General features: G+C 41.5%; 1 protein-coding gene and 1 long non-coding RNA gene across 10 annotated transcripts in view; one reads left to right on the top strand and one right to left on the bottom strand.

Annotated features, from left to right (window-relative positions):
• Nucleotides 1-1,323: 1,323 nt before the first annotated feature.
• On the top strand, nt 1,324-22,912 carry Aqp4 (aquaporin 4). 9 transcript variants are annotated; one of them, NM_001308646.1, is made up of 8 exons: nt 1,324-1,414; nt 2,899-3,028; nt 4,218-4,322; nt 7,942-8,125; nt 12,304-12,718; nt 14,051-14,215; nt 14,647-14,727; nt 18,577-22,912. In NM_001308646.1, the coding sequence occupies exons 5-8, from the start codon at nt 12,338-12,340 to the stop codon at nt 18,853-18,855; spliced, it is 906 nt and encodes a 301-aa protein (NP_001295575.1). In that variant the 5' UTR covers nt 1,324-1,414; nt 2,899-3,028; nt 4,218-4,322; nt 7,942-8,125; nt 12,304-12,337; the 3' UTR covers nt 18,856-22,912. The 9 variants fall into 8 exon arrangements, with proteins under 9 accessions (NP_001295575.1, NP_001295574.1, NP_001295571.1 ...); NM_001308645.1 differs by lacking the exon at nt 7,942-8,125; NM_001308642.1 differs by lacking the exons at nt 2,899-3,028; nt 4,218-4,322.
• A830021F12Rik overlaps nt 8,554-23,295 on the bottom strand; it is a 53,190-nt gene continuing 38,448 nt past the window's right edge. The window contains exon 2 of the long non-coding RNA XR_003952553.1: nt 8,554-9,058. This is a non-coding gene — a long non-coding RNA (RIKEN cDNA A830021F12 gene). The remainder of the gene's footprint in view (nt 9,059-23,295) is intronic.

Raw genomic sequence — 23,295 nt, 5'->3', positions numbered from 1 at the left:
ACAGTTGGCAGACTAAGATTATTCAAATTCGGTGTTTGAAAAAAAAATTCTCAGAAATAAACAAAATGAGTCTTTCATTCCAAGAAAGCCTGACAATGTTTTTCTATTAATAATGTTTGAGCTTTCTAGCAAAAAAAAAATATGTCATAAAATTACAATTTCTGTCTGCCCCCTGTGAGTTTGTCAGTATTCTCAATATTAAATACTCTTTTGATGTGATTAGTGCCAATGATTAATGACTGTTGTGTTCTAAGTGTTTGCAATGAATACTGTAAAAAAAAAAAAAAGTCCCAGTGCTTAGGGGAGTTCTAACACTCAGTAAACCAACACTTTCCAGACTGCAGAGCGTGCAAGTAAAAACTATGCCTTCATGGAATAGTGGTTCAAACTGTAAAAGATGAATGACTTTAAGGGCCAGAGGCTCATCCATAGATGTGCATTTGAGCTAAGGTTTAAGAAACTATTGTGGAGTTTGGGTCATAGGGCAGCACTGATGATTATCTGTGCAGATACTGAAACCCCCTTCCAAGTAGAAGCCCAATATGAAGCATTAATTTCTTACCATACTTCCCCAAATGACCATGTCAAACAGATGACAGAAGTGGTGGAAAAAACAAAAAACAAACAAACAAAAAACCACAACTTTTCTTGGCTCTGTAAAGCCAGGTATGAAGAGACTTGTACAAAAGTAAACCAGTAGTTGTCTCTAAACTAGTTGGTTTCATCTGGAAGATATCTTTTAATTCAAAAATTCAATCTATGCTGGGCATGGTGGTTTAGACCTAAATCCCACTACTACAGAGACAGAAGCAAGAGAAGCTGCTGCAGTTTGGAAACTAGCCTAGTTAGTCTACACAGCCAGTTTCAGGCCAGACAGGGTTATATAACAAGACTTTGTCTCAGAAAATGTTTTTAAAATTAAAAATTCAATGTAACTACTATATATTGCATTATTCTTATCATTAATGTTAGTAAAACTTTGAAATCATGTTTCAGTTCCTAATATGGTATCCACACATACAATTTGCATAAAAGCTCATTGCAATATTGACTAATGTTTCACTGCAAAGAGTTTTTGATGAATGAATGAGTGAATGAATGAATGAATGAATGAGAGTGTGGCTTCTTAATCGGTGGATTGCAAACCCAACTGAGGAGGGGAGAGTTCATGAAAAACATTGGCAGTAGTAATTGTTTTCTGAATGTTTAGTGACCAGAAAAAAAGCCATTCAAAATTCAACAGGTGATGAGTCTGAGGTATTTTCTGTGCTAGCCAGAGTTGCATTGTGCAAAGTCGCTGTGACCCTTGTCCTGGAGACGCAGCACAAGACCTTTGCTCTGGGCATCCTGTCACAACACACAACATCAGCACACACTGCCCAACGTTAGCTCACGTGGAGGATTATACTGTGTCGTGAGTATCAATGTTCTTGCTGCATATATAAAGTTTTCTGCTCTTGTGGAAACTGAAGACCTTAATTACAGAGAAAAAAAACACTATCAATATTTTCCTCAACATATAAATATCAAAATAATTCTCAGTCATTGGATTATATTGTGTTAAAATGTTTAATTTTGAAAGCTGTTATTTGAATTATTGACAAGTTTCATTTTAAAAAATCATTAACTGAATTTTGATTTTGGTTTAGGACAGAATTTCCAACAACTTCTGAAATGTCTGATGACATACTTCTGTCATCCTGTAGTACTAATTCATGAGCACTAAACTCTCAGCATCGATGATTATAAAATGAAAGTATCGACCAGTCTGAAAAATGTTAAAGATGCACTATACTCTGAGATGTCATATTTTAGCCAGGGTTTATTTCTTTATATAAAAGTAAGCATCTCATCACTGTGCAAATTTGTTTTGGGTTCTAATAAGTTATATGTGGTATTGGTTTTGATCTACAGTATCATTAAATATTTGCATATATGTCAAAATTATTTTAAAACTTGGGACTTGTAAGCAGCAACTGTTTGATTTGTGTGTTTTATATAAATATTTCTCAGTTGAAAAGGAGTTATAGGAAAAAGTCTCAGAGGGTTTGGATTAAAGATTGGTGTTACCTCAATTGGTTATCCAATACCAAGTGGTCAGCCCTAGAAAGATATGTACAAGCCACATTATACAGACTGAACAGTTTGATGGTAGGAATGTGTGTGTATGTGTGTGTGTGTATGTGTGTGTATGTGTGTGTGTATGTGTGTCTGTGTCTGTGTGTATGTGTTAAATGAATGCAAGGAGAGACTGATAAGGAATGGGAAATGATATTAAGTATAGTGTAATCTCAAAACATAAAAGAAGTTTAACAAAAGGAGAAGAAGCATGCTAAAGATGCTGCAGGAGACAGGAAAGGGTGGGACCGAGGACAGTATTAAAGCCAGGGGTGGTGGCATACACCTTTGATCCCAGCACTCAGGAGGCAGAGTCAGCTGAATTTCTGTAAGCATGAGGCCAACCTGACCTACAGAGTAAGTTCTAGCCAGCTAGGGTACATAGCGAGCCCTGTCAAAGACTGAGAGAAAGAAAAGATGCAAAAGAAAGAAAAGAAGAAAAGAAGGAAGGAAGAAAAAGGGGGAGGGAGGGAGAGAGGGAGGGAAAGATCCATAGGTGAGCTGAGGTGAATGACAGAACCCTTGTGATGGAGCCATTATGCTACTATGACCCAATGACAATATACTAAGAGATGCTTTGGCTTCATGTAAGAGCCTACTCCAAAGAGATTTCAGCCTCCCAGTCAAGCATAATTTAACCGTGAGTTATCCCTGGGATTTCCCATTTAACACTTGGCTATGGTTGACCTTCAGTAACTGAGACTGAGGAAAGCAAGCGAAGTCCTGAGAGGAGGGCCTCTGTGTCTCTGAACCAAGGATATCTATCCCTGTGCTTCTCAGCTGCCGAAGGAGCTCAACAGCAATAATACTGAGCATGTGCACCAGCGGGCTTCTTCACTCACACTTGCACCATTCAGAAATAGGCTGCTACCTCAAACTCCTTTTTGCCTGTTTCCAGCGTATTAACAAGGTAACACAAACTAAAGGTTTAAACTAATTTATGTCTTAATACTGTGAAATATTTTTAATCACTTGATTAATTACTTAGCCCAGAAGTTGTTTTTGTTTCTGTTTGCTTGTTCTTATAAATAAACGATTTTTGAATCCATCTTCTACAGTTGACTTTGAATCTAACTTTGATAAGACTTGAATCTTTCCAAGCTTTCCATATCAGAGTAGCTGCATGGATCAGACAATTTCCCACAGAAAATGGTTGAATAGGGTTGTGTTTGTTCTCTGTTTTAAAAAGTTGACTATGGCCTGCTGAGTCACAAAATTAAATAGTGAATAAATCTTAACACAATGAAAAAATTCCTGTTTAGCTTCCTTACCTAAAGTGAATAAATTCAGTGGTGATGACTACGTGCTCAAAACTCAAACTCTAGGGTTGGCTCTTGTCCTCTACCATGTAATTTTGACAAATGACTAACCATTAGATCATTAATCCTGCCAACTCTGAAATAACCAGAATAAAAGCTTTTTATTCACACAATCTCTGCACAATATTTTGAAACATGAGTTGTGTCCTTATGTTGGTCTGTGGTTGAGCTCGATGCTCTCAGCTGTGGCAAGGTGCTGAACCAGCCATGATCGCAGACACCAAACATCTCGCTTTGCTTTCCCTGATGAGTCACTATCTACCTGGGACAGCACTTTGTTCAACAATCAGAGCTCTCCGAGCTAGAACACTACTGAGCTCTTTCATCCTTTCTATAGAATAAGTTCTCCTTGAAACAACAGCACTGGAGGCTGGTAGTGGAGCACATGCTGAGCAGGCATGAGGCAGGGTTCAATCCCCAGCACCAGGTAAATAACAAAAATAAAAAATGTAGCATGGCCAATAGCTACTGCATTTCTCTGAGAGTTTATAAAATCTGTATCCCGTGCCCTGTGGAGGAGTGTAGAAAACATTTCAACAAAAAATACAAAGATGGTACTGAAGTCATTAGTAAACCCTTAAGGTTTTGTTAAAATATTTAGCTGTCCAAATTACTCTTAGATTGCAGCATGAATCATAGTTCGCTGTATCAACCACCACTGGGTCACTCACCTGTTTGTTAATAAATCTCTTCCTTCAAACTAACATTTGTACTTAAAAAAGCAACTAAATCCTGTTTGTTGAAAGACTAACAAATTATACCATATTTGGTCCATTCTAGACACCTACTGGGAACTATACAAACAACTAACAGCGTTATGAGCAGATCAAAGCACAAGCATTCCCTTTGTGTGGCATTCGGACACCTGGAATAACACCAATAAAGGTGCATTTTTCCTCTGCAAGAATTAGTGCAAGAATTAGTGTGCTTACCAGAGCAGCCATGTCTGTATCACAAACAGAATATGTACCAGTAGAATTGTGTCAAGAGTAAACTCAGATTCGGTAGGCTCAGAGGTTAAGATTTGATGCTGTCTTAGTTCCTTTTCAGTTCCTGTGATTAAACACAAGGATCAAGGCAACTCTAGAAGCAGGTTGAGTTTACAGTTCCAGAGGAATACATCTATTGCGTCAGGAAAACACAGCAGTGAGCAGCAGGTACCTAGGGCAGGAAACTGAGAGCTCACATCCCAACTATCAGTACAAAAGGCTGAGAACTAGAAGTGGGGCCTCCTAAACTCCCCACACAGCACCACCAACTGGGGAGCAATTCACACTTAGAACCACCCCAGATAGGGTGAATCAAGGAAGAGGTGACTTCCCAGGGGTTTTTAAAAACAAATCAGAGAATCATATGACAGAGACTGACAGGGAAAGGGGCCACTTTTAAGACCACCAGGCGGCTGGAAAGGATTTAACAGGTGACAGTGACCACCCAAGTGACACTGTAGGTCTAACACAGACAAATTAACTCAAAGTTGGAACAATCTCTACTCCACGCTGCATTTTAGATGATTAGTTAATTTTTTAAACCTGGTCCAGGTCAGTAGCTCGCAGAGTTCTTGGCTTCCCAGTCAATCAATGTCCCCTGTCGTGTCCAAGTTGCATCTAAAGCACTAGTGACACTCTGAACTGTCATATTAGCTGGGCAGGAGATAAGGGGCAAGAAAAACATCCAGTCACCCAGCCACATTTCTGCTTTTTGTACAAGCTGCAGATGAAATAGAGTCACTCAATAAAGTCCTTCTGTTTCTCTCCCTCCCTCCTGCGCTCTCTCCCTGTTTGCCCGGGCAGGGGAACTCTAGACCTTTTGGAGGTCTGCCAGCCACACCAAAAGAATCTCTTGACCGTTTTCCCAGGGAATTCCTGCCTTAAATGTCAGCAGAGCACAACTCCGGAGGCAAAGGTGGCTTGTGGGGCTGAATCAAGGCAAATGCATTTGTTCTATCAACTGGGAAACCCCAGTCCATCCATGAGGAGTGGGGAAAGGGAAAGTTAATTTTTAAAGCTTGTACGTTCTCTGGGAAGCAGCTTTGCTCCCCTCCACTTCAGCAAGCTGAGCTGGACAATCAAACCCTTGCTGTTGTTTAATCAGCTTTTCTCTGGCTCTGTGAGTGGGGAGGAGCCGGAAACTATCCTGAATTATGACCATAAAGCAACACCTCTGATGGGAGCTCAAAGCCTCACTAACCGCTTTGCTGTGGTTGTTTTAATGGCTGTAAAAGCTGCTGTTGTTGATTTGTTTATATGTTTGTATAAGTATACTGATATATAAAGACCTCTGGGGACCTTTGACACCAAGATTTGTAAAAAGGAAAGCAAGATTCATTAGATGAGACTGAATCTTCTCTAGCAAGCTGGACACTTGTGTGTTTCTACATTTTCCTTGTGTGTTATTAATCTAATATCACAAGGCTCATTAACTAAAATTGCAGGAGGTGGTCTAGCATAGAAGACCAATTTTAACATTTTGTGCCATGTAGATATACATTTAGTATTTTTTCATGTGTTCAGAGATTAAAGACCAAGACAAAAGCACACACACACACACACACACACACACACACACACACACACTGTCCCCCAAAGAGATCATAACCTGTATAGAACAAATGTTAAGATTTCATTACTAAGTTGTTTCTTCACTCTATATGTGTCTCTCTGTGTTTACGTGTATATGTTTGTGTCTGTGTGCAAGTATATGTGTCTGTGTATGTTTGTGTGTATGTGTCTGTGTATGTCTGTGTGTATGTGTGTCTGTGTATGTCTGTGTGTGTCTGTGTGTCTGTGTGTATGTATCTGTGTGTGTGCATGCATGCATGCACGCACGCAAAAGTGCTTATCTGTTGAAGACAGATGTTAACATCAGTTGTCTTCATGTTGCTCTTCATCTTATTTTTGAGTCAGGTCTCCCAGTGAAGATGGAGTGCACAGGTACACTGGCTGGCCAGAAAGCTCCATAGCTTCTTCTGCCTCTGCCTTCCCAGGCCTGGGACTGTAAGCACAAGAGTGGCTTAGATGTGAGCAGTATCAAGTTCCGTTCCTCATACTTATATGGATTATTCACGTTATCAACTAAGCTAAGCCCTGTAATCCCAACCTTTAAAAGATGGAGGCTCGTAATACTCAATGTGAAAAAACAAATTAGTTCCAACTGTCCTTACGTCGAAATCCAGCTTCACACAGCTGAGCTTAGAAGCTGTTGTTTCCTACCTATACAGCCTTACCACCATTACTTGGGGCTTTCTTTCCTCAATTTTCTGCATCCATTTCCACAGGCTAGCCCACAGGAAATGTCTGTCTATATCCAGGCAAGTACCTTGCTCATTGGACCAACCCGAAACTGTTCAGGGAAGATCAGGGAAATCAACTCAGTTACAAATGGGATAATCATGCCCAGTAAAAACTACCTGTGGTGAATAAAGAGTTAACCCCTGTTCCATCTTAGGTCACTATGCAGAGTACCAATGAGTACAAGAGATGGTGCCAAAGAGGGTGGCCCCTCCCTAGCTGGGAACAGTCAACCCTTAGGAACTAGACTGTCAACACATCAGCCAGCCAGAGACAAGGGAAACCGTGGCAACCAAGTGTTGCTGGCACATTGTGAGGTGGTGATGGGAACTGCAGAGGCCCTGCACAGCATGCTAATGAGCCCAGGCAAACATGTCCTCCCAGCACCCGACAGCCTACAGCCCCAAGAAGCATCTGGCTCTGCAGAGACCTTGACCTCTGTGCAGGGTGTGTTCATAAGGCAGAGATCCCACCCGGACTCCTGAGTTCCTATACCTCATAAACGCCCTGGCCCCATTTTTTTCCCGTCAAGGTGATTACATTTAGTGTGTCTGCTGAAAGAGCCACAGCTTATAATCAGGGAGGAAAAGACACACCTTAGAAAATAAACTCTAAACAGTAAACTTCGAGTCAATATGAAATGCTTCAAATGTCCCTTGTGGGTTTTTCAAAGCCTCCCTCCCCACTCAGTCAGAACGCTCTCTGACTTGAGGAAGCATGTTTTTAAAGGTTTCACAATGATCACTGAGCAACAGGACGCTGGAGGAAGTCCATGCAAGTGGTGTTACCTGAGGGCTGCTGAGGAAAAGCCCTGAACGATGCTTCTCGGAATTCCTTCTCCTAATGAACATGTTGCCTTATCTCAAGCACACAAGTCAGACAAATGAAAAAGTGTAGGTCTGCATGTATGCGTGCGTGAGTGCATGCCTGTGTGTGAGTGTGTGTGTGTGTGTGTGTGTGTGTTCCATCTGAAATGAAGAAAGAGTTAAGAGCCAGAGAACCTACGAATAAAAGTATATCACAGTTTTAGTTGCTGAGTTGAGCAGTGAATTCCTGATACTCATTATATTGATTAGAATTCATTGATTAATTATTAAGACACAATCATAAACCAGGGGCTAAGATTACTCCTTTGCTATGTACCTACGGTCTATCTAAGGAAAAAAATCATATTGCTCTGGTGGGACTTGCAACTATTTCCGATTTCCTTGCAGCTCACTGGATGGGGACAGTTTCATGGGCATGCACTCATGCATTTGGAGGAGTCCTACGCTCTGCTCAACTCCCTGTGGTGACAATCTTACAGTCCTGAGTAACTTATGAGGACTGTGTCCTACACTCATTCTTAACAGAGAACAGCAAAGTATATATACAGTCCTGGCCCCAGCTTTCCAAACGGTACATTTTTTTCTGTCTCTGTCTAACCTTCGTGTTTTTAAAAATTGCTGCTTCATAGTAAAAAAATTATAGTCATCATCATCATTATTATTGTTGAACTCAAAGAGTAGATAATGTAAGTGGAGTTACAGCTATATATTATAATTAATTTCTAAGCTCACATATTTCAAATATTGAAAGTCAATGACTAGCTCACAACCATTTTCTAATGGTTGGTCAGTTTCAATAAGGAGCCAACGAGGCAATTTCTCTTCAATCCTTGGTGATTGGAATAATCCAAATAAACACTTAGGGAAGTCTGCCCTTGCAAAGATGAGCACCTAAAGAAATACATTCTCAAGTGCTTTGCATTTCTGAAATGCCCTGTGTCTATAATGATCAGGTACAGGGACAATTTCTAGTTCAAATATAACTTACTGATTGCCACATGGTGCAGAATCTTTCCACCCCTACTCTCCAAAAACCCAATCAGACAAGTGCCCGTAATCTGACTCCCAGTGTACTGGAGCCCGGGGGCAGGCACTGAGCTGCACTCTGGCCAGGGAAGGCATGAGTGACAGAGCTGCGGCAAGGCGGTGGGGGTAAGTCCTTCTTTGCCTTCAGGAAACAATGCTCAGCACTTTCAAAAGATGAAAAACTCTTTCATTGCGGGTATCCATGTTTTTGCAGGCAGAATCTAGAAGGTAGCAACAGCGCAGGTGCCGGCTTCTTTTAAACCTGGAGACTAAGCTTATGCAGAGGAGAAGCAGAGGAAGGAACAAGAGAGGGGATGCTTTATAGCATGGGAAATTACTCTGTAATATTTTTCATTAGAAAAATTGCTCACCCGGGCACTTATCTGTCCAGGAGTGGATGGAGCAGTGCATTCACTGGGAAGCAATGTGCCCAGATTACTGGAGCCCGGTCGGTCAGGTCAGCAAATCCTGCTTTGTTCTAGGGAAGAAAAACAGCAAAACAAAGTGTGTCAGTCTATTTCCTATGAGTGTGAACACATCAGGGCACATTGATGGTGATCATGGGGCTTGGAGCAATGCCGGGGAGACCATCACAGAGGCGGCGAGGAACATACATGCTAGAAGTTTTGGGGGATCCACAGCTAGCTGAGGCTGCTTGGGAGATCTGATTTTTGTGGCTTTTTTTTTTTAAGAAAAGGGGGGGGGAGCTAAAGTCATTTTAAAGTTTCTATTTATGGTTCACGGGTTTGGATGCTTTGTTTTTTTCTTTTTAATTTCTCTGATGAAAAAATGAGGTTCAAAGAGCAACTGAGTTTCTTGATTAGGTCTCTGGAGAGGGGGACAGGTGTGTGAATGAGCAGGTGACAAAGGGTGCTGGAGGGAGGCTGGCCTTTTCCAGGACCGCCTCCCCTGGGTGCTCTGCTATTGAGCAGGGACTGTTTCCTACCCACCCTGCTCCCTGCACTTCCTGCTTGGTCCCCTTCTCTTTCCTCTCTCTGGGCCTCAGAAGACAGCACCTGTAATAGCACTTTGCCCCTCTGCCACCTGGCTACAACCCTGGACTGCTGGTGAGTTCCCAAGTGCCTCTTCTCCCTCCCTCTTCAATGTTCTCACAGTCTCTCTCAGAGACTTTTCTAACTCCTCCCCAGAGTGCCCTCTGTGTCCCGTTCCAATTGCTGTTTGGTTTTTGTTGTTGTTGTTTTTATTATTGTTATTCTTTGGGTTTTTTTGTTTTGGGGGGGTTGATTTGTTTTGTTTTGTTTTTTTAAATGTATATTATGTTCTTCTAAGGAATACATCAACACTGTCCCAGCTGAGGTCTCTCATAATTAAGTGATTAGCACAGAGAACCTCTCAGGCAGGGCATATTTTGTGTATAGGTGGCAGTCCCCTGGGTGGCTGAGTATGCATATAGAGTGATTTCCCTTTTCAAGTCAGAAGGAAAGCCCCTTCGTCAAACTAACAGCAAAGCAGAATTCTTTTTTTTTTTTTCTTTCTTTCTTTTTTTGGTTTTTTGAGACAGGGTTTCTCTGTGTAGCCCTGGCTGTCCTGGAACTCACTCTGTAGACCAGGCTGGCCTCGAACTCAGAAAGCTGCCTGCCTCTGCCTCCCAAGTGCTGGGATTAAAGGTGTGTGCCACCATGCCCGGCCAGAATTCTTAAAGGTGAAGAAAACCTTCCCCAACCCAGTCTTACAGGATTTCCTCGCTGCCCACACTGAAGCTGGGCTCCCTAGGCCAGTGGCTGATGTTCAAAAGATAAGAACCTCACAGTATATTGAGGAGGTTACCCTCCTTGAGCCTCTGGTTTTCTAGGCCAGCCCCTACGTAGTCTTCTATGCTAAACACTGCCTTTCTGTCTCATTACAAAACTAATGTCTTAGGTAAGGGGATAAGTGGGGATGACTGCCATTCTAAAGGGGAATTTAACAATTTCTGGTCTGAGTAAGCAATTGCATTAGTGTCTCCAAATCTTACCCTCTTCTGCTCCAAAGATCTTAAATACAGTAAGAAGGAAGATCCCAACAGCAAAGTGACTCCCTTCGCAAAAGCTGCCTTGGAATCCCTTATTGACCACATTCCAATCCTCTCCTTCTTCCCCTGCTCCCTTCCCCACTTCCACAGCGCCTCAAAAGGGGACGCACAGTGCTCCAGGGCCAAGCCCAAGGGAGAGCAGTCCCCCCCCCCCCATGAGAAACTCTAAACTCATCCCCGCAGAGGCTCCCCAGTGCTTCCTGCCACACCCCCTCTTTCTCTTAATCTTCCTAGCTCTGTACCCTGCGGATAGGAAGACTGCTTGCAGCTGGCTTACACACTCCAGACTCCAGGATTTGGGAGGGGATGTTGGAGATTAATCCCGTTACTGCTTGAGGGACAATGGGGCCTGTGGAGGCATTATCCTGACTCCCAAACACTGAAAAGCAACCCTCACCCTAGTCTCTTCTCTCTGGTGCCTACCACTTATGATACCTACTTCTCCGTGATTACCTGGCCACGGCCTGAAAGCCTGGCACCAGCGTGGAGTGCCCGTGGCCCCGCCCTTCCAGAGCCTCTCAGGCTCCCCCCCTGGGGATTGAGATTGTCACGTCCCAGCGCTACAAGCCCAGATCTGCCCAGAGGCTGGGCACAGATTTCCCTCTGGCTCCCAAGCTACTCCTGCTTGCAGCTTGCCTCCGCTAGAGCAACAGCAGAAGTGTCCCTGTCCCAGCTGAGTCCCTGCCTGGCCCTAGGGTCCACACCAAGAAGGAGAGGCAATTCTGCCCTCCACCAATTTACCTTCCCTAAAGACAGTTTCACAGTCCCAGCTTCCTAACAAATCTCCAAATCCATATGCCCTTGCTATGTAGAATGGGTCCTTTTTCAAAATGCCGTTTTGAAGCTACAAAATACAAAACTGAAAATGATCTGCCTTCTTAAGATACGTTTTTCTTTATTCTTTGGAAATTAATATATGTGTGTGCTTACATAATGAAATACGATCATATCCACTGGAATTGTCCCCCTGTCCAACTCTCTCCATGTCCCCCCACCCCACTCCCTGGGCTACCTGCAACCTTGGTCAGAGAAGTTTCTTCCTGAAGTGGGGAGCAGACAGTGCAGAAAAGTATAACAGGTGCTGGAATCAGTCGGACACTTTTTAAATTGACCTATTTTATCTTACTTTATGAGCATGATGAGAGTTTTGCCAGCATGTGCGGCTGTATGCCACCTGAGCACAGTGCCCATAGATGGCAGAAAAGAGCTTTGAGTCCTCTGGAACCAGAGACACAGCGGGTAGACCATGTATGCACTGGGAACCAAACTCAGGTCCTCTGGAAGAATAGCCACTACAGTTAACTGCTGAGCCATCCCTCCAGCACTCCTTCCCCTTAAACTGGTTTCTGTCCAAAACTACACATGAAAAGTGTACATTTTAAAGCTTGCCCAAGGGAACTAACGCCCAGCTAAATACATATTCGTCTTAATCTCTTAAAGAACTTAGCCGGGACAGTTTCCTTTCTAGGGATGGTTGGATTGCCTGTCCAGTGAATAAGAAATCACAGGCCTCTCGTCTACTAATTAAGGAGACTTTAGAAGCAGTCTTTCTTGGATTGCAAAGAGTGTTCAGCAAACCATCGCCAAACTGCAAGACTGCAGCCTGACCCCCTCCCCCCAGATTTCAATGTGCCTTCCAGCTGGAAGGCTAGGTTGGTGACTTCTGATCTTCACTATGTTCTTCTTTCCAGTAAGTGTGGACATTCCTGCAGTAGAGAGAGCATCATGGTGGCTTTCAAAGGAGTCTGGACTCAGGCTTTCTGGAAGGCAGTCTCAGCAGAATTTCTGGCCACGCTTATCTTTGTTTTGCTCGGTGTGGGATCCACCATAAACTGGGGTGGCTCAGAAAACCCCTTACCTGTGGACATGGTCCTCATCTCCCTTTGCTTTGGACTCAGCATTGCTACCATGGTGCAGTGCTTTGGCCACATCAGTGGTGGCCACATCAATCCCGCTGTGACTGTAGCCATGGTGTGCACACGAAAGATCAGCATCGCTAAGTCCGTCTTCTACATCATTGCACAGTGCCTGGGGGCCATCATTGGAGCCGGCATCCTCTACCTGGTCACACCTCCCAGTGTGGTTGGAGGATTGGGAGTCACCACGGTGAGAACTCTTCAGTTCTTATTTCTGTACTAGAACTTCATGTGCTTGCAAACTCTGGTGAAAGGTGGCCAATGGCCTGAGAGGCATTCATAATACAGCTAGATTATGGAGCTAGTGATATAGATCAGTTGGTAGACTGCTTGCCTGCATGCATGGGGTCCTGGGTTATATTCCCACCACTACATATATGACGTTTGGTGGCACATATCTACACTTCTAACTTGGGAAGTGAAGGCCTGAGAACCAGAGGTTCAAGGTCATCCTTGAATATATATCGAGTTCAAAACCTGTCTGTACTACACAGTAACTCGTCTTCACATAAGAGCCAGGCATGAGGACTGCCTATAATCCAAGCACTTGAGTAGTTTAGGCAGGAGAATCAGGAGTCAAGGCCAGTCAGGAGTACAAAGTGAAACCCTGTCTAGATAGCAAAAATGTATCAAGAGAACATTATTATGTACTCTTGAGTAATTTGAATCTGATCGAAACTACTCAAAATGATTTGTTCTGCTTTACTTTCTCTCCTACCTCAGTAATTTGACTTAAACAACATTAAGTTTGTTTTTTTGAGACAGGATCTCACAATCATTATCTAGCTCATGCTAGCCTTGAACTGGTAGCAATCCTCCTGTCTCAGCCTCCTATGTACTGGGATTACAGGTATAAATCAGCATGGCTGTATTTTTATCTTAAGGGCTTACAATTACGTGTTTAATAGCAGGGGCAAGGATTTGTTGCTCTTCATCTGTAGGGGATTTTAAATGATCTACATAAAGGGTCATGCCTTAATCCTAGCACCCAGGAAACAGAAGCAGTTTGAAGTCACAAGTTCCAGGACAGCCAGGGCTACACAGAAACACCAACAAAAAAGTAAATCCATATTCATTTGCTCTTCGCTCTTTGTCAATTGGCAGTATTACTCATTAGCTCAACACCAGGGCTGGCTTTAAGCACTTGGCTTATGTTTTAGTTGAGATACCTATGAACTAACCTAAACTTAATTGATGGGTCTAATAATTACCTTGGCACATCTTTTACAAGTTAAGTGCCACACTAACACATTTTGCTTGTGTTGCTAAAAACAACATTCATTGAAAACTCAATCACTGTAAAAGTAATTATCTGTAATGGCCCAAAATTGGTGTAAATTGATTCCTTCATTTTAGGAGGTAGAAAGTATGGAAATCTCAATGTGAGGTTGGTAGAAGACTCAAGTTAACCATGGCTTTTTCTGCAGATAAAATACACCCTTTATACTGATGCATTTCTATAGTCCTAAACTCTTGCTTCAATTCTGATGGGGTATCTTTCTCTCTCTCTCTCTCTCTCTAGGTTCATGGAAACCTCACCGCTGGCCATGGGCTCCTGGTGGAGTTAATAATCACTTTCCAGTTGGTGTTCACTATTTTTGCCAGCTGTGATTCCAAACGAACTGATGTTACTGGTTCAATAGCTTTAGCAATTGGATTTTCCGTTGCAATTGGACATTTGTTTGCAGTAAGTTTTAAGTCTACTTCAATAATTGATTGATCTCATTTATCCTCACCCTGAAGCTGGTCTGAAGATGCTAGTTTACAGCTCACACTTTCTTTGGTTCCAGTAGCCTGGCCAGTGCCAACTACTACATTTGGATTATTTCAGGACTGTTGTGTTTACTTCAGTGTTAACTTTTTGACAAGTAGATACATGCTGAAAAATAGTCTTCCAAGTATCTGGATATACCCATGTATCCATGCAGGTTTTGCCATAAAACACACAGCTCACTCAGATCCAGCCGTAGCTGTTGACACTGAGTTATCACTTTGCCAACTACAAAGTGATTAAATCTCTTGTTCCTCTGAGGAGACTACAGCAAGTTACATCAAATGATACCTGTTAAGAGCCCTGTTACCAAAATGTCTGAGGTTTTGTTCTTTTTCCAATTGTAGATCAATTATACTGGAGCCAGCATGAATCCAGCTCGATCTTTTGGACCCGCAGTTATCATGGGAAACTGGGCAAACCACTGGGTAACTACTAAGTTGATATACCCTGCCTTTCGGAGGCTGGGAACAATTACCCAAATGCCTCTTTTTATTAGCGTAATTTAGCTCACTGGTTTCTGTTGATTTTCCCTCTAATCTAACTCTCAACTTGTTACTGCATCCGTCACAGGGAGTAGAGCAAGTCCAGCAGAGGCCTGATGCAAAAGATCTCACAGTGTTCTGTTCTAGGTCTTCACCAGCAGCTGAGCTTTCAAAACATCATTTCTATGTCTGACAGAGAACAGCAGACTTCTCATGGGTTTCCAATGTAGACTAAAGTTAAATCATCAATGTATGCTGAGTATTACTGTTTAAATCATTGAAAGAAAGCCTTCTTAGCAACAATAGAACATAAAGTTACTCTTAAAAGGAGAAAAGAAATGGGCAAAAGCGTAACCTATACAAGGGGTATTTACCATCTTAGTTTACATAAGCAAAATGCAACTATTACTACAGTGAGTACTGAACCTGCAAGCATGTGAACTGTGGATGGTACCAAAGAAATGATGTCAGTGTTTATGCCATTGTCACCACAGCTGTAGATAGAAAAATAAACAACTCCTAGGAAAGTGCTCTCTCTAATCTCAGGATAACCTTCTTGTTAATCTGGGCTCAGAGTAGTGAGAGACAAGTGATTCTGTTTCAATTGTTTCTGTCAGCAAAAGGATTTCTATCCTTTGAATCATAGGCAATTATGGAAGTCAGCATACATTAACTTAAATGACCTACAAAATACAAGAAAAATATACATGGCAGATTGTAAATAGAGCTAACTTTAATTGTCAATCAGATACTGCGTATGTGATTTGACATTTTTTTTTAAGTTATGAACATACTAATTTGTCCTTTGTGCTTTGGTCGTATGCATGTGGCTGCAATGGATCCAACCACAACTACTCAAGGATGAGGTGACCTAGGAAAGAAGGAAAATATTACACTGTGACTGCATGAGTTCCCTTACATAAAAAGTGAACTGATTTGCTAAGATAGAATTTGGACACAGACATGCAAAGTCTTCATTCCCAATGTCATTCATTGGACTGGTCATTTTGGCAGTGATATTTCTGAAAAGACTTACTACATTAACAAAAATGGAATTTACTTTCCTTGTAGGGTGTGTGTGTGTGTGTGTGTGTGTGTGTGTGTGTGTGTGTGTACAGGCACACACATATCTAGCAGGAAGAGGTCGGAGGACCACCTTGGGTAACCTGGGGAAAGTTCTCACTTTCCACCGTGTTTGCAGCATGGTGTCTTGTTTGCTGATCACCACGCCTGCTGGCCCACAAGCCCCTGGAGATTTCCCTTTCTCTGTCTGCTATTTTCCATCCTCCTGTAGGAAGCACAGGAATTGCACACATGCATTATGGTGTCTGACTTTTGTGTTTGTTTCAGGGACTCAAATTTAGATCCTCACCCTTGCATGGAGACACTTTACACATGGAACCATTTCTCCAGCCACCAAATGGAAAAGTATAACGAGAAGTTTATAGATCTTACAATAAATGGACAGATTTAAGTTAGGCAGTGTAAGGTTTAAGAAGTTTTATTTTTTTAGGCACTTTCCGGGAGTGTATGTATTTTTCTATTTTCAACAATAAAATTCCTTATAAAAATTTAAAGATACTTTAAAGTTCACAGAACTCAGTTTGGGAATAGCAATTTGGCCTCAAGACTCATTTTTGAGACCATGGACCTTCCGTCTCCTCCAGAGTGTTGTGGAAAGGATGGGGATAACACAATGGCTGATCTCCCTCATGGGACTTGAAGCTCGTGAAGTAACAGCAATCTAATGAGATCTGACCAAGAGAACAAAGAGCAAAGGCATTTAGAGGAGGGCTCTCATTTCTCCTTCGAAAGGGCACAGAGAAGATAAAGTCTCCTTTAGGCTCTTTCATGTTTAAGATAAGGAGGTTGGTAGGTCCAGCAGCTCTCCTGGGTGTTCTCTCTGCTGAGCGTATGTGCTCAGCTTCAGCAAGACACTCAGCTTTTCTTCAGGTTTACAGTGAAGATGCTAAGGGCAGGTAATTCCCAGATGGAGTTTTAAGGAAGACATAGACACTTTTGGTTTTTTGTTTGGGTGTTTTGTTTTGTTTTGTTTTGTTTTGTTTTGTTTTGTTTTTTCAAATGAGAAAGCAAACAGTACATTAATAAAAGGAAGCAAAGCTGAAATTTCAACTCAATCACTCACCGAGAATGCTACCTAAAGTAGCTTGTAACCTCTCAAAGTGTCAACTGTCCAAGGCTTACGAATGTATATTTGAATAATATCTACATCATTATTATTACTTCGTTCTGAGTGCATCCCTGATGAGGTAGAATCATATCATTTACTGAAGCCCTGAAGAATCAGTCACTAATCCTTATCCATCTCTAAAGTCAGTCCAAGTTCTCACTAAAGCAGTATAGAGCGGGAGAGAAGAGAGAGAGAAATAACACATAGCATTTCCCATACAACGACATCACCACATTTTAAAGAGGAAAAGCACATGATATAAGGAAACTAACAGCCAAGTTAGCCACATACAGTTTTAAATTATCCAGGATACATGAACTGGTCTGGTTTCCAGGAGCCACAAACCACCAAGTCCTTCAAAGTGCTATTTCATTTAGTCTTCACAGCCTGTGAGATATACTATAGCCTCTACTTTTCAGATAAAGGAGGTAGAGCATAGAAGTTATGTATAATCACAGTACTATAATTTAGTTGGTAAAGTACTTGCCTGGCATGCCAGAAGCCCTGGGTTCTCTCTGTGACACCATGCACTCTGGGCATGGTAGCACACATCTGCAATCCCAGCACTGTGGTCCAGGAAGGGACTGGGGGACAGGCAGCTCAGGGCTATCAGCTACGAGGTGAGTTCAAAGCGACCTGGGATACAGGTTGTCCCTTCCTATAGTAGAATCATTTTCATATCTAATTCCAACTTGGTGTTTATTTGAAATAGATACAAACATCCATGTGATACAGGGGTGGTCAGAGAAAACAGGCAGAAAAAATGGGGATTAAGATTGGCTCTCTCGCCAGGCGTGGTGGCACACGCCTTTAATCCCAGCACTCAGGAGGCAGAGGCAGGCGGATTTCTGAGTTCGAGGCCAGCCTGGTCTACAAAGTGAGTTCCAGGACAGCCAGGGCTACACAGAGAAACTCTGTCTCGAAAAAAAAAAAAAAAAAAAAAATTCCTAGTGTCTGTTTAACTTATGGAACCACCAGAAAATAGCTATTTTACATTAAGATTTATCATAAAATTAATAAGTCAGATGTGACAGTACCTACTAATATCAACTTACAATTCTGAGTGGGAAAAGTATGAGTTGAAGGCTGTCTAGGCTATGTAATGGGTCTTGAGAGTAGCCTAAGTCAGACCATTTCTCAAATGTTTTTTTTTAATTAGAACTTTTTTTTTTTTTTTGGTTTTTCGAGACAGGGTTTCTCTGTGTAGCCTTGGCTGTCCTGGAACTCACTTTGTAGACCAGGCTGGCCTCAAACTCAGAAATCTGCCTGCCTCTGCCTCCCGAGTGCTGGGATTAAATTAGAACATTAAAAAATATAATAATAAAAGAAAAATAAAGGAATTTTATTCTTTCTTATTTTATGGCTAAATGTTCTTTAATGTGTGAATCTTTGGTGAATCTTGGCATATTTTCTCATTTACTTCAAAATCCAAGTGTGTGTGTGTGTGTGTGTGAGAGAGAGAGAGAGAGAGAGAGAGAGAGAGAGAGAGAGAGAGAAAGAGAGTTGCTGCTTTAATGTAACTGAGTTAATTCTATATGCATAGGTTGTCCACTGAGACACTTTTCTCTTTTATCTCCTCTCCTCATGCACCTTCTCCTCAGATATATTGGGTTGGACCAATCATGGGCGCTGTGCTGGCAGGTGCCCTTTATGAGTATGTCTTCTGTCCTGATGTGGAGCTCAAACGTCGCCTTAAGGAAGCCTTCAGCAAAGCCGCGCAGCAGACAAAAGGGAGCTACATGGAGGTGGAGGACAACCGGAGCCAAGTGGAGACGGAAGACTTGATCCTGAAGCCCGGAGTGGTGCATGTGATTGACATTGACCGTGGAGAAGAGAAGAAGGGGAAAGACTCTTCGGGAGAGGTATTGTCTTCCGTATGACTAGAGGACAGCACTGAAGGCAGAAGAGACTCCCTAGACCTGGCCTCAGATTTCCTGCCACCCATTAAGGAAACAGATTTGTTATAAATTAGACACTTGCGGGTTTCTTGCTTCACACCTTGTTACACAGTTTAAATAACACATATTTTACTATTATCAATGGGGGGGGTGAGAAAAAGCCTATAATGGATATAAAATTTTAAAACAGAAATCTTTTTGAATGTATCCCCAAAGCAACTATGCAACTAGTGTATTGGCTTCCCTTTCATTAATAACTGAAATTATGAACCAAGATCTGGTCAAGTTTTGCCGTGCAGAGCATATGGACACCTCTGTGAGGAAGCTGGCATTGTCCATCGTCTTGACTATTGACTTCATTGGATTGATTTAAAAATGACAAAATGCAGTATGTCACAGAATCATGTGCATTCAGGAGAAGACATGCAGTAACTTCTTCCACGAGCTATTCCTTATTTATAAACTACCTCGGAGGGGGAAAACATTAGCAAGGGCCATTGCTAATACATCATTTGTATTTATATATCTGACTGTCAGAACCTAACTCTAATTCACTATAATCCTCTCCCCCTCAGAATCCAAGAACCCATAGGGCTAAAAGTAAAAAAAAAATAGGAAAAAATATTAATTTCTGTCCATGTGTTAGTTCCATCAAATGAAAGCTATACATGGGACACCCATTGAGGTTCAGGACAGCCAGACTTGGGAGTCTGGTGGGAGGTGGAACAAGGTGTGCTACTGCCTTGCATCCATCACACGGAGAGGGAAACCTCTGTTATCAAATGATTGGTCTGTTTTCAGTGCACACTCTTAAATGTACCACAAACCATTAACCACCTAAGCTTTTAACTATTTCACTGACTTTTTAAAGCTTATTTGCAAAACTGGGGAATTTGTTTGCCATTTTGATCCCTAAATACTAGCAGAGACATTTTAGACCAGAACTTGACTAGTCGAGTCCTGACTTTTAGTTGGTGTCTAAATCCTGCTTACTCTAGCTGGTATAAACCAGTCCTGCCCCATCTTAGCTGCTGATGCTGTTTTGATTCCCACGATATGCATCGACAATCGGCATTGTGAGTGTAATTATACCCATTTGTGTGAATTAAAATATATGCAGACAAGGTGCAACGTGGTTGCCAAATAAAGGGGTGAGCACACAGCCTCTGTGCAAAGCTCCTAGTTACCCCATCTGCACATAGCTTACCATCATGCTTTTAAGGTATTTACCTCCTGCTTGGTTTATTTGTTAAAACCATTTATTTCTCCCATACTGCTTTGCCTTCCGCCCATCGAATGCTCTGTGGAAACCCCAGTTTCTATGATCATAACAGTCTAGCATAGCATTTATCTTAGACAATGTGCTGCAAATGTCGATTTCAGTAAACAAAAGTTAGTAGTGGAAGAGAGAAGAGCCATTTCTTCAAGGACTAGCTTGTAAATAGCTGGTAATGGAGGGCTTTCTTCTCCCAAGCACAATTCCAACTGTGTGTGACTTCTTATTGTTAATGGCAGTTTTGTGTCTGTGGCAGCGAGATAATGGACCACTATTAAACCTGATTCTCTTCGGTGCTAGGAAACTGATGTGTGAGTTCCCAGAAAGGCACGAGGGCAGCATATGCCTCTCGGTGCCATGGTCATGTTCTGAGGCAGATGCTGGGAGCATGGGCCACATTTCAGGGCTTTGAATATACTACACCAGAGACATAAGCTTCCTCTCTGAGCAGATCACGCAGAACCAGGGCATAGACCTCCCAGGGGAGGTTTCTGCCGATTCTTTCAAATGTTTTCACAATATACCACGCAGACTTAAGATCAGAGCGCTTCAGTTCGGAAGGTGATATCAACCATCAACAAATATGTCGGGTCAAAAATAAATTTACTTAACAAGGAATAGTTAAGCACATTTCTGATTACTCTTTCAAAATCCTGGCCTGTGATTATTTTTATTATGCTAGACAGCTTGCTTCGTTTGTGCTCACTTTAACAGTCATTTCCAGTGACAGCATTCAGTATGGTACAAACTGAAAAACAGGGAATCATAGCTTAGTGATTTGTTTGCTAGCAGCTGGCAGAGTGCCAGGCACACAGTAGGCAATCAAAACAAGCATGTTGTTTGAATATATATACATATATACATATATACATATATACATATATACATATATGTGTATATATGATTCTTATTTGGGATTTAAAATACCAATAATCTCCTCTAATTTTTAATTTTGCCCAATATTTAGTGAAAACATAATTTTTAGTGTCATCAATAAAAGCAACATGGACTTGGAAACAAAGAGCATATTTTTACATTCTACTGTTTGAAGGCAGAGAGTGACTACTTCACACTCTTCGTCTTTGCAATATGTCTTGCATTTCACTCACGGCTCTGCCAGTAAAAAATGTAATGAAATTGTCCCTTTCTAATGACATCGATGCAGCAGGGGTCTATTGCCTTGTGGATGACACCAAATTATACAACATATTAGGAGATCGGGGATTTTCCCTTTAATCCCTTCTTATTAATGAAGTGCATAGTGCCGTTCCCAAGAGACAGCTACTGACAGATACACCGCACAGAGATCAGAGAGGAAAAATCAGGAAGACATAAAAGATTTATACGAGCCATGAAACAATGCCAACTGTCTGTTCCCTCAGGAGGAGAACACAGACACACCACAAATTTCAAGGTGGTCCATACACTGGAAATGTACATACATAGTCTGTCAAAGGAGAACAGAAGGAAATCTTTTTTTTTTAATTTTGAGCATTTTTTTTTTCAAATCAGAGACTCTGATTTTTAAATGTGTGTTTCCATTTTCTTCCAAATGTTCTACCCTTTTATACTACAAGAAACTGTTTCCTGTAGCCTAAGTCACTGGTAATTTTACAACTTGTTCCTGTGATTTGCCACTATCATGAGTCCTCTTCCGTTCGATCTTCAGAGGGGTGTCCCACCACAGCTCGGACACTGCTGGCCACAGCTGCTCCCTGATGAAGATTTCATAAGGAGTTGGTAGTCTCTGGGAAATGGGCTGATATATTAGAGGTCAATTTCAAAAACTGCAACATTTCTCCTAGGAGAATCCAGGCAATGTGTGCACTGCTCTAACCCCACTGAGAACCCTGACATCTCAAAATGAAGGGACTAATTAAAATGGTGGCATTGGTCCTTGCCTGGCCTTTGTTGTGTGATGTTGACACCTTCCTCATAGATCAGAAATCTCACAGAGACACTGCCTCTGTGACAATTGAAGCCAGAGAGCCAAACAGACAATCTTACAAAAGCCATGAGACGCTCTAATCACTAAACTACAGGATACGTGAACTTGGAATTGTGCAAGCATGGCCTCTACTTGAAAGTGGACTATAACAAAAGAAACTTTATTTACCTCAACTTTTCTGAGTTCATGTCCAGGTGTCAATACTTTTCAGCACACCTTAACTAACACAAATATTTGAAATCCAAAATTCTCAGAAAGAAATGTTAAGACGCTTAACTTCAAAAATCAAAAATTGCGGATATTCACTTTTGGCACATAACTTCCCTGAAAACACACACCAAACAAATATTAAACAACACATACAGTGAACACTACATTTAAGAGCAGTTATATTGTTACTGTTTTAAGTCAAAATTCAAGAGCTTAAAAAATGCCCAACATATATATTCCATTGCAATGTATTCTTAGATTGTTTTCAGGCTTGATCAAATAAACATGGAATTTGTGGAAATATATTTTAAAAATCTATTTATCATTTTCTCTCCCAATTCACAATTAACTTGCGACTTATGAGGAACTAAAAAAATAAAATGAATGCCTGGTTATATTCACATTTATTAACTAAATATTATTCCAACTTTAGAGTTAATGTTAAATGGATTTGAACTGTAATGGCTAATATTTGGAAAAATCTATTAAAAGTATTAGCAGTGTGGCTGGGTTCTGTTTCTTGTGTTATATGTCATACTATTAGTATCATACAATTAAGTCTTCAAATGTTTTAAAAATAAACCATATATTTGATGGTGTTTAAGAATTCAGCTGTAGTTTTTGCACTTCCATTAGAATGAATGGGAGGTTTTGCTATTTGAGTACAATCTACACCACACCAAATGGTGGTAGATTCCATAAAGTCATCCATACCTTGTGAAAGCCTGGAGAATCTATACTGTGGTAGAGCCTGAAACAGACAGTGAAAACTAGGTTTGCACACATGTCACCCATGATGTCCACATCTACAAAGTAGACTATAGGATATCAGCTACCATCACAGTGAGACTAAATTCGAGGACTCCAACAACTGACTGGCAGTGCTAAGTAAATGGTCTACCCTCAGAGTGTTCAGCAAATCCTGTCCACCCAGTTGGATGGGTGCTGAGTACTTAGCTCAGTGAGCACTTATTTGCACCCCCTGAGT

Source organism: Mus musculus, chromosome 18 (assembly GCF_000001635.26).
Source record: "Mus musculus strain C57BL/6J chromosome 18, GRCm38.p6 C57BL/6J".
NCBI classification, from domain to species: domain Eukaryota; kingdom Metazoa; phylum Chordata; class Mammalia; order Rodentia; family Muridae; genus Mus; species Mus musculus.
The sequence above is the reverse complement of the archived record's forward strand: the minus strand, read 5'-3'. Positions and strand labels throughout refer to the sequence as shown.